Source organism: Pinus tabuliformis, chromosome 6, assembly GCF_031772625.1.
Source record: "Pinus tabuliformis cultivar Carrire ecotype Pingquan chromosome 6, CPIR1, whole genome shotgun sequence".
In the NCBI taxonomy this organism is placed as follows: domain Eukaryota; kingdom Viridiplantae; phylum Streptophyta; class Pinopsida; order Pinales; family Pinaceae; genus Pinus; species Pinus tabuliformis.
In genome coordinates this window covers 559,892,821-559,905,154 of record NC_142292.1, presented here as the reverse complement: position 1 = coordinate 559,905,154, position 12,334 = coordinate 559,892,821, and the positions used below count along the sequence as shown (strand labels likewise).

At 38.7% G+C, this 12,334-nt stretch overlaps 1 protein-coding gene across 1 annotated transcript in view; it reads left to right on the top strand.

Annotated features, from left to right (window-relative positions):
- Nucleotides 1–1,521: 1,521 nt before the first annotated feature.
- LOC149259739 (very-long-chain aldehyde decarbonylase GL1-10-like) overlaps nt 1,522–12,334 on the top strand; it is a 90,110-nt gene continuing 79,297 nt past the window's right edge. Inside the window, exons 1-2 of the mRNA XM_089419101.1 lie at nt 1,522–2,242; nt 2,590–2,912. Of these exons, the coding sequence (XP_089275227.1) occupies nt 1,913–2,242; nt 2,590–2,912 (653 nt within the window). The 5' untranslated portion in view covers nt 1,522–1,912. The remainder of the gene's footprint in view (nt 2,243–2,589; nt 2,913–12,334) is intronic.

Sequence of the window (12,334 nt, the reverse complement as noted above, 5' to 3'; positions counted from 1 at the left end):
GTTTCAAGCGCGGTTCCTCAAGCTCCTCATAGTGCCCCTCCCCCTTGCCATGGTGCAATTGCCTGTCATCCCACTGCAGCTGGAGCCAAGCCTTCATGCCCGTCCAGAGCCTAGCTCTGCGATTGCTATCATACTCGCGTGCAACACCCTCAACCAACATCTGCCCGCCATGGTTATGCTTGCCCCTCTGTCCCTTATACTGCCCAAGGTCCCTAGCTGCACCCTTGCTACCATGCATATGTAGATGCCAGTGTTTTCTATTACTGACATAGCTAATATCCCGCCCGCCTGCCCGCGACTCTTTCCTACCTCTCCCTTCACCACTCAGCCCCCCAGACATGGCACACCCATTATCCCCTATACCCCTGGTCTGAGCCACTAAGTAGGGGCTTGTATCTCTGCTTGACCAACATTACCAGTGCCGCTGCCAAGACTTTGGCTTAAATGCAATAAAAAAAAAACGTAGAGCTGAGCCATGGCCCTCCCTTTCCTCCCCCTATTTCTCTTGGACAGTGCTAAGCCCCATTAGGGCGGCCTCTTGCCCCTCCCTTCCCCCAACGAAACCCCCACTAGTGCATGTAATTGATGCAGGAACCCAACAAGGTCATAGAAATGATGCAGGAATGAGACCGAATTACATACCAGAGAGTTGTTGCTAGCCCGCAGCCAAGGTGCCTTCGCCTCTCTTCCGCTCTGAGACACCTTCCTTCTCCACTGCAAATTTCTCCTGCCCGGCACATCGAATGCCATTCCCATCTCCGCCACCTTGCTTTATTCCTCCCTTTGCCACCTTCCCAGCCCACTGACCATGCATTCATTGGCTAAGGACACCGCACCCACTGCTTTGAACATGTGGGGAACGACGATAATTATCATCCTAGTACAAACCATTTCACTTTAAAGCCTCTCACCTCTGACAACCTCTCTCATCACGATGAGAAGCTACAATTAAATTATTTTATATATATATATATATATATAAACCTCTTGCATCCGACACTCTCCGACACCCTCTCTCATCTCGTTGAGAAGCTACAATTAAATTATTATCATTACTATATATATCCAATGAATTAAAATTTATAAACTCCCCAAAATTAATATAAAATATATAAAAGCAGTCTGAAAATAAACTAACCAATAATACTGTCTCATTAATGTTTTTGCATGAATCAAACATCATATAATTATTAAGCTCTGTCTTCTATAAGTAGTTATATTGACATAGTCATGATGTGACGTGGGTTATTTATCTTTTTTTTTGTCAGTATGGTAAGATTCACGGTCAACTCAGTGACGCTGAACCAAGGTTCCAGTGGGCACTCAAAAACCATCAAAATATCATACCATAGCTGATGATTCAAACCATAGTGTATTTATTACATTTCAAACTCCCTACGTATCTTCAATAAAGAACTCCGACAAACTTTCACAAGATACCCCCACTACATACCTTTCAGTGAATCCAACTTTCCGGAAAACATAAGTCTGCAGCATTTTTTTTTGGGTGCCTGCACTTTTTTCAACTATTACCTTTACACTTAATAAAATATAATAAGTGCGATGAATTTTAATTGAGCAGGGGACAACTAGACCAACATGGAGAACAATATTTTAGCAGCAATCGGAGAGTTTCATCTTTGCATGCATCTGACCGTAAAACCCATTGCCTTTTCGAGCTTTTGTCCATACCAAGTGGCAAGAGCAACGGCCATGAGAAATCCAACTCAACAATTTGCCTATTATCTGATATAATTCCGTTATGCTTTCATCTAGGGACAGAGCATCGGTTGATCCAATCTGTCACATCTTATAAAAGGATATTCATTCATTCATCCCTCACATTGGTTTTGATTCATTCCCTAGATCTGGTCAGTTGGCGTGCTGTGGCAAATCTCCCGACGATTTTACAATGCTGCCCTTTGAAACATTAGAGCAGGCAGAGGTCGAGCTGGGCAGGGCCCTCTCGTATTGGGAAACTCTCTGGTTCAGATATTCAGCCAGAATACCTGACAGCATTCTCTACTACCACAACATCGTGTTCCTCCTCATCGTTTTCACAATCGCTCCCCTGCCCCTGGCTCTTCTAGACACCAAGAAGATCAAGAGCTTGCAGAAGTATAAGATTCAGCCCAAAATTGAGACACCGAAGTCTGAAATGCTGTATTGCTACAAGGCTGTCTTGTTTGTGTTCTTCGCAGTTGTGGGACCTCTGCAGCTGACATCGTATCCCCTGATCAAGGTAAACCTGCTCTTCATTGTTCACTGTGTTCTTATTTTCTGATTCTGTATGAACAAAATGAGTTCTGTACTTGTTAAATCGGCAAATCTGTATTCATCCATCAAACCAGTACTGTTAATTGTTTTCAATTTAATTATATTTATGAAATCACTAAGTACTTGGGGAGAAATAGTGTCTGGCAATTTATCACCTCTCTGTATTGAAAATCGCTACACAACCAACAATTTTTTCTGGAATCAAAAGCCTTAGGACATGCCCACAATATATAATGTTTAACAAACAGCCTTTAAAGTAGACCTCATCAATGATACTAAAACATGATAGATGTGATTTTACTGTGCATGCAGCTTGTGGGTATCAGAACAGGCCTGCCGTTGCCTTCCCTGTGGGAAATTTTTGCGCAGCTTGCAGTTTATTTCATGGTTGAAGACTATGGCAACTATTGGATACACAGGTGGCTACACTGCAAATGGGGCTATGAGAAGATCCATCATGTTCACCATGAGTTCACTGCTCCAATGGGTTTTGCTGCTCCATATGCACATTGGTCAGAGGTGTTGATATTGGGGATCCCTACGTTTGTCGGACCGGCAATTGCTCCAGGACATATGATTACATTCTGGTTCTGGGTTGTGCTGCGCCAAGTGGAAGCTATTGAAACTCACAGCGGGTACTTTCTCATTCCGCTTTTTGGTTTCAGATTAGATTATAAGCGTTATTAAATGATCGATTCCTGGTGTTAGATATTTGTTTCCATACTTGCTGGTAGCTTGTCAGAACCGGGATACATGCAGCCTCATGGGTAACATTCTTTTCAGTTTACCTTTGTTCTCAATTGTGTAATTGTTAAAGTCTAGTGTCAGATGAGCTTGAATTAGTGGTTCCGAAGCAGGTTTCGTCACAAATTTTCAGCGGATTCATCTAATTTTCCATAGCTTTTTTAGTCATTAATATGATACAGAATGTTTTCCCCCAAATTTTAGTTCTTATCCAGTAATGATAAGTACTTTATAAGTTATAAAGTGCTGCTGACTTGACTGGCAGCAGCGTTATGCACTTCTGCACACAACTGTACATAGGCGCTCACTCTATCAAGGTGGAATTGGGAACTTGGCCCCTTCTTATCAACTCAAGTGATGTGCCGCTTGGGTTTTCCTTTCTTTGGGAATGTTTCATCACTATACATAAACGCACGAGGAATGTTTCCTCACTATCTTGGGATGCACTTTTGAATTGATGACAATGTCGGCAGTATCCTAACTGGGAACTAAACCAGTAGTCGCTGAAAGTTGAAACTGTAGAGACACCGACTCTAGCAATAAGGCGTAGCTGATTATTATTCATATGCATTGTAAGACAACAGTAGATGGTTGTGAGAGTGGATTGTGCCAGTGTTTGGAAATTAATTACCAAAGTAAATGTGTGGGATGATGCATCAAAATAGTCTTACAAACTTTCACTTTGCGTAATTAAGGGCTATTTCTAGAAAGACATTTTAGACGCTTTCCTTCTGTCATAGACATACACTTGCCTTTGGGGCACATAATCCCTCATTGCAGAAAAGAATTAGGCGGTTTCCTCTTGAGTCAATAGCTGTCCAAAATCTGGTGCCTATATGTCTTTTGTTTTTAAATTTATTATCATTGCCATTCCTTAACACAGGGCAAGTTAGGGCTGTGTGCTGAACAACATACATTGAAGATTTCAACTACCGAACAAAACTGAAAATTAAGTTGTTGTTTTAGCCTCTGAACATGTAGTATCAAATTAACTGGGCTAAAGATGGAGTAGATGGGAGATTTTCAATAGAATTTTCAGAATGGATAAAATGCAGACTTTGCTCAGGAATATGTCTATATTGTAATTTTAACTTTATATATTGTACATGGGACTCGGGTGAGGAGCTCCCTTTAAGTAGAAGGATATTTTTTTGCTTGAGAGAGCAATGCGGTCTCCTTATTTAAACTAATATTGCATACAATCAATTACATTTAGTCGACCCTTGATTAAAGAAATGATGTGTAAATGAATACATGTTTGCTCACGATACAAAAATAAAAATACATCAATAATTTACATTTAGAATGGCACTTAGAAATTTATATTTTCCAAGTAATGTGTGTACTTCAAACGCTACTATGGTATTTGAGACTAGACATAGCTGTCTGGGCACTAATTCATGCATTTATATTGCTAACACAGATAACTTTTCCCTAGGAGAAAGGAATATTATCAATAAAAGCTTAAATCTGATGAGTGCCTAGCTGTTACCATGGAGAAAACAATTATGTGGTATTTCAAGAAATTACCTTGGCGAAAACAATTATATGGTATTTCAAGAAATTACCTTGGCGAAAACAGTTATATGGTATTTCAAGAAATTACCTTGTAGAAAACAATTATATGATATTTCAAGAAATTCAGAGATTAAGAAGTCTGATGGGAATTGCTTCTTATTGTTTGCTTGTATTCAAACATGTAAACCCTTTTGTATATCATACTTAAAAATTGTGAGTTTGTATTTGGTATAATGGATTTATGGTTCATTGCTTATAAAACTTTCCTATCACATTGAGATCCTTGATATTATATATCAAATTGAATTTGAACCACTCATCATGGTTGTTTGTATATTCAAGCACTCTATCGATTGACTAGTAAATGTTGACAATGCAAAATGGAGAAAACAGTTATGGGCCATGTCTAGTATTAGGATGCAGTAATTATTTTATTTGTGAAATATTGAGATAGTGGTAAATAATATCATGCATTGTCAATTGAAGGCACAAGCCCTGCCTTTCAGGGCTAAAATCTCATTGTGATGTTTGATCGGAGCCTATTTCCATTCACAGGCTTCTGCAAACCTCGGCCAAATTGCAACAACAACAACTGTAGTTTACCTTCTAGGCCTCAATAATGCCTGAGCTTCTCTTGTGGGCTCCTGCAGCTTTGCAAGCACCGACAGGCCCTCCCTCTGGATCTTAATGCACACAAATTTCTTTTAAATTCCTCTGTAGACACATGCTGCTGCAACCTTCTTCTGTGGAACCTCAATCACTTGCAACCCTCCTTTGTGAACTCTCAGCAACTGTGACCTCACCATGTAGATCAACATGGAATATGAACTGATGTGTACCTAGAAGACTAAATGTTTCTGTGTCCATTTTGGGAATTAGATTGCCTCAGGATTGTCTCAATACTGACTTGCCATCTAATTGTTGTTTTAGTTACCATTCTTTTGTGATTACTATATAGTAGGAAGTTAATTCATGGAAGGATAGTCGATACAAAATTAATGAAGAGGAGGATGAAGAGAGGAATGATGGCTGAATATGGAATGTGGGAAGTCAGAACACAAAAGTTGAGCCATTGTACCTCACATTTATTTTTGAATAACAGTCAAAAAGAATCTTGCACAACTCTTGAATATCTAGCGTATATAGTCTGCAATACATGTTACTTGCCTCCACACCCTCCTTATGACTTGTTACACACAGCATCTCTATTCTTACAGTCTCAGACATACTCATTGACATTGTATTCCATATTTTATGTTATATGCTTATTGCTTATACTGTAATATTAATGAGTTTTTATTGTATTGAGGCATATCGTCTTTGTGAATGCTGCTCTCTCTACTCTTCACCGTTCTTGCATATTGTGTTAATAGCTTCTCTATTTACTTTTATGTTCTTTGCATACATTCACAATATAATCCTGTGTGCAGGTGTTAGTTTGGTATCAGAACCTGATGAGCAGCAAAACTTAAAAGTTACATGCCCATTTGGAATAGGTGGCATACAAGAAGCAAAAAGTTCAACCCAAAACTCCTTTAGACCACCTTTCTTCACAACATACCCTACTCCAGATGGGTACCAGTCAACATTCCTACCCTTACTAGCAACCTTGATATACTTGCATCTGTCTGAGGTCTTATACATGAAGCTTTACAAAATCAGTGTGAGGAATCGCATTGCAGAGTTGCACTAATCGTTATCGGGATTAAATCGGCGCGGGGAAAAAATAGGGAAAAATCGTAAAAATCGGGATTAAATCGGCGCGGGGAAAAAAGAGGGAAAAATCGTAAAAATCGGGAAAAAAACGTAACATACAAAAATATTCATTTTTTTTTCAATTTTTTTAATATCTAAAGCAGCTACAACATAAAATAAATACATTGACACATAAATATGATAAAAGAACTAATATATAAGATGTTTAATATCATTTCTAGTGCGACATCACACATAACAGTGAATCATGTCCTGAATAGTAAGTCCTGACTCATGACTCCCAACTCAGCCTCAAAATATCAACAAAAAATATAATAATGTATCTCATATCATGAGTCATAATGTCATATACAATGAAATGTTTAATGAACCAAATAACTAAAGTCTAATACTACTGATTTCCTTTGCCCCTCTAGATGTAGATGTCGGTGGAGTTGGCAGTAGACTTTGCTATGCTCTAGAAGCTGAAGAACTAGGAGCTACAGGAGGTAGACCACGTCCTCTACTAGTGACAGGGTAGCTTGGGTCACCTCCTCATAATTTTTTTTTTTTTCAACGAAAAAATCGTTGAAAATTTTTTTCGTTTTTATCAGCCGATTATATCGTGAACTTTAAAAAATTGCGATTTTACGATTTTATTGCGATTAGTGCAACACTGTTGCGTTGCCAGTGTGTTTAACAAATAATGCAGCTTAACCTTCTTTTGCATAGTAACAGGACCTATGAGATACTCTTAACTCACGAGTATAACTTGACTTGCTAGCCCAATGAGTTTTTTCAACTCGCCATTGAGTCAAACTTGGGTTCAACAAGTTGGACTCATTGACTCAACGAACGACCTGTGAGTACTCATAAGTCATTGACTTTAGCAATGGATCTACTAGCATTGTCTGAGTTTGAATCGCTCTACCCTCTATAAATGCCCATAGATGGTGCAAATGATCTATAACCAATGGACTTATAGCCCACTCACTTCACCAACATGGGCATTGTCGCTGCAAAATCTAGCAAGTCTGGTGAACGGCCTTACTGGGCAAGGGGCCAAACCTTATGGAAACAATGAGGAAGGGTTTCCACTATCAACTCAAGGATTTCCCACCTGCTCTTTAGTGGGATTTCAACACAAGGGAGGCTTCCCTATATCACCTATAAGATATTCTAATACTAGGGCTTAAGGAGACTTATTTTTGAAGGTCTAAGGATAGATAGGAGGCTTGACAGGGCCAAAGATGACCAAGGTATTCAAAGCTAGGGTTCAAGCTCTCTAAGGTTAGACCAATAACAAGGCTGCTATAAGTTAGGGTTTGAATGATACTCAATATTAGGGCATGCAATGGCATATAACAGCCTAAGAAAAACCCTAAAATGATATTCAACAAGAAGGGATCAAGGGTTTCAAAAAGAGACTAGGGCGCTAAGCTCAAACAAACAGGTTTAGGGTTGTTAGACGTGTATAAACAACAATGAAATAAGTTGACATCAACCCTTCTAGGGTATGCAAGGCAACCTAAAATGCTAGATTTTGCTTTTAGAGGGTTTATATAGATTGACCTACAATTTAGAGCCACTTTTAAGCAATAAAACAACACCTTTACACACAAATCGGCTCCAAAACCCTAGTGGCTGCCCTTGCCATCTAGGAGAGAGAGTTTAGAGAATTTTTATTTAATGTTGAGGTGACCAACACACTCTTAGATGATCAACTTAACCTACAAGGGCTTATGGAGTGTCAATGGAGTGAAATACCAAGGAAGGACTATGATGGAGTAAAGAGGGATGCTCTAGGGCATCCACTTCTAAAACCCTATTTATTATTCTTGTGAGGGGATAAATTAATTATAACTTATAAGGTATGCACATAAATATTTTCCTTATAGGCTATGAAGAATACGATTTTACATGCAATTATGAAGCAAGGTTTCACTAATGATAAACATTTAGACATGGAACAAGAGAAACCCTATTTTAAAAATGAAGTATGCAAAATATCAATGATGAGTAATAAAACTTACAAAATCTTCCACATTAGTACTTCTTTCAATTCCAAAATAATGTCTCCAAGCAAAAGTCACATCCAACAATAAGTCGCATCCATAGAAGATCACATTATGCCCAAGTAGCAAAAAAGGAGCTAGTTTTCACTCTCTTTTCGAGAGGCCGAATGATGTGTGTGATGATGAGAAGAGAAGCGAGGGGAAGGCTCTATCTATACGAGCCTCTCCACTCACTTTCCAAATAAAATGACTAAAAAACCCTATTGATGAGTTCACTTTGAGTGTTCCACAAGAAAGATGTTACAAGCCAACCTCATAACTCAACAACAAAAAAAATATGCCATAAAAGCCCACATGATGGGAATTGTTGAAATTGTAACTAGTTTTGGTCTTCATAATTTTTGTACTCATTTCAATATGTATCCTATGTAACAAACATGAAAAAGAAAAGAAAAGATATTATTATTAAAGCAAGCTCATTATTGATGGCACTTTATGTAAAAGCATGTTCTTCGTGCTTATAGGGTTTCTTAGGTCTTAGGATTTATTGTCTTGAGTCAAAGGAGTCAACATCATGTTTATAAGACCTTTCCGGGCAAAAATATATTTGTAAAAAGAATTATTTTTGAGTCTAGAAAGTCTTGGAAGCTCCAAAGTACAAGTCGGTCCTGGGAACACCAAGTCGGCCTAAAGAAGGGAATTCGACTCCTTGAGAAGGCTATAAAAGGAAGCAGTTTGACCTCATTTGGACACACAAACTCAACAAGTTTGATCTACAAGAAAGAGTTCAATCTATAGCTAGGTAACTACAAGAAGGAGAGCGAAAGTCAAGGAAAATGAAGAAGGACAGAATTTCTTGGTTTTTGGGCTACATCTCTCTCACACATGCAAAATTTTAGGGTTTTTGGGCTGCAGAATGAGGTCGAAGTTGTAGGACCGAGTTGTAGTAGGACGAAGTCCAACATCTTGTAGCTGGGAGGAAAGAAACTCTGTCTAGACCTTGCTGACCTTAGGAAGAACTGTCTTGATCTTGGAAGGTCCTAGGAGGAGGCTGATATAGGCTTTCTTCAGGAGCTACAAATTCGAAATTGCAGGGTCAAAGTTGCAGGTCAAGTAGCAGTGGTGTAGCTGGCAGGTCAAAGTTGTTGGGTGTAGTAGTTTGGTGCAAATCAAAGGAAAGACTTGAGAAAGGGCCGACTTGGTACTAAGAGAAGGACTTGGTCTAGGGATTGGGTCTTTGTATCTCATTTGAAGCAGATTCTAAGAATAGAAGAGTTTCCGGGTTTTCCCCTTGGAGGGGTTTTGCCTTGGCTGAGAGCCTATATCTGTGTCCTCTATTATTACATTTACTTTTCTTGATATTGTTTGATGATAACATCTAATTAAAGAACTCAAAGAAGGTAATCTAGATTCACAAGCAAGTATCGAGGTTGAAGAAAATAAGTATAATAAGCTACCATTATCGATTTCTTAACATGGTATCAGAGCTAAGGTGAACAAGGAAGGCAACTGGAAGGACACTAAAGTGAATTGCTTATCAAAAGATAGGAAGTTCTCGAAGCTTGAAAGAAGAAGACTACACGAAGAATTGTCTCTTGAAGGGATTTGGTTAAACACTCATAAGTAGAAGTCCCTTATAATCTAGGGTTTCTACATTGAAGAAGATCAATAATACATCAATCTCGCAAGAGGGGTGTTGATATCGCAAAAATGAAGTCTATTTGCAAGACATCAATCTTGGAAGTTGTTGGTGAAGGAATCCTAGAAGACATCTTTCAAGGACATCATCAAGAACTCTCCAAAAGGTCTTGAAAAGAATCAAGAAGTTTGGAGACATCATCAAAGAAAATCTTGATCATCAAGTAAGTAACATATTATTACATCATGCCTGAATCTTCAAGTCAAATGGGTTCTTTCTGCAAAGAGAGTAACAAGCTCATTAGGGTATCAAACTATCTAGCATGGAAGAGAAGGATTGACTTGATACTCACAGAACAAAAAGTAATGGGATATTTTACTGGAGAAGTTACTGAACTCGAGAAAGATAAGACACAAGAACTAGCAAAATACAAGAAAGGGGAAGTAAGGGCTCAAAGGATCATAGTTGAATCAATTAAGGATTCTCTTGTTGCATTTGTTGCAAACTTAAAGACTTCCAAGGCTATGTATGACAAGCTAGTGAATTTGTACTTTGTAAGTACAACAAGACAGAAGATGTCTTTGTGAAATAAGCTATATAGAATGAAGAATTCAAAAGATGAGGATGTAGCATCTTTCCTCATGAGTGTATCTCAAGTTCTCAACTAAGAGACCATTTGCAAGGACTTGGGGAACCTATTACTGATTCCTAAGTAACCATTTGTGTGCTGAATGCATTACAACTGGAATGGAACAACTTTGCAACAAGCATCTACTCCAAGAAGGATTCAACTCCATTTGAAGAGTTGTGGGTGCAATGCATATTGGAAGAATCGAGTATCAAGGTCAAGGATGATATTGGATTTGATGAACAACCTCAAGCCTTTCGAGCTTGAGTGAAGAAGGGTAAGTTTGGCAAGCCCAAGAAGAAAAACATGTCCAAAGTGCAATGTTTTGGATGCAATAAATTTGGACACTTTAAGAGGGACTGTCCAAACAAGCAGAACAACAAGAGAAAGGAAAGGAGTGAAGCTCATATAACCGAGGCAGTGGGAGAACCTGAGAAGAAGGCAAAGAAGGAAGAAGGGAAGGATCTTTACTACTAAAGAAGGTTCACTGACTATCAAGTTTAATCTTTCTTTAGGAAAGTATGTTTTTGCATAACATCATGGGATAGAAGCATATGATAGTCGCATGATTAGAATTTACATATTTAAGTTGCTTTTTAGAGATCATCTAGATAGACCATTTTGCATATTGATCATCTCGGCATTAACTAACATTACGTTAGAGGAAGTCATCTTGCTTAGGTGGATCATCATGATCTTGGAAGAACCATAATTATGAAAGGTTCTTGGGAAACACACTATGGCAAGGTTAGTATGCATTCCATGTAATGTGTAGTCAATACTGGTAAAGGGATGAAGGAATGCAATGAGTCAGGATGTAGGCTCTTTATGAATATGTGGATAGCTAGATGATCGGATGAAAGCATAGGAATGCATGCTGGATATAAAAACTTTGGATAAAGATTCATTGAGAATCTTGTGGAAGGAAAGTTGGTCATAAAACATGCTCAAGTATATGGATATATGACGTTGGAAAAATAATAGGATTTGACTCACTTCAAGTTGTAGGACTTTCTCTAGAATATGAAGTTAATGACTAGCATCTAGTGTAATCTCCGGAAGGAAAAGTTGTAACTTGGTAATCAAGTTCGATCCTTGGGCACTCTGATGCATGAAGGAAGTTTCAAGTGGAGATGGTCGATAAGGATGTTGATGAGAAGGTCATCATGGTGAGGTAAGTCTGATTTTCATTATTGTTGGTTATCTGCCTAACATATTACTTTTCTACCTGGAAAAATGTTGCAGGAATATATGATGGTAGTTGAGGCAAGTTCAATTGTATGGATGAAGGATATTGAGGGAAGGCTCAATATTGGGTGCTTGGCAACTGTGAAGTCAAGATATGGACATCTTGGGATTAAAAGGTCGCAGTGCGAGAAGATAACCTAGAAGGAATATCACTTTCAAGAAGAAGCTATGATCAACTTGAAGTTTGGAAAGGCTCAATGTAATGCCTTCATATCAAAGAAGAAAGTGATGAGCAAGAAGATTGGCATGGGACCTGTCACAAGATCGAAGAGAGAAGGTGGCTCCATGATACCTCGAAAAGAAGCAAGCTCGATGCAAGAGATGCAAAGGAAAGAGGGAGCCAAGCAATTATGAAGAATTGGTAGTTGATACTCTGAAGAAGACAAGCTATGAGGCTTGTGGTGTTGACTTCCCAAATAGAAAGGAAGTTGGAAATCTCATCTGGATTTAAGAGGGAGCAAAGGAGTCTCCTTGAATAGGAGCAAGGATCTATTCTCAAGATTAAAGGAGAATAGCGATGTCCTCTCTGGTTGAGAGGGAGTGATGCGGGACATCACATGTGCATTCTCC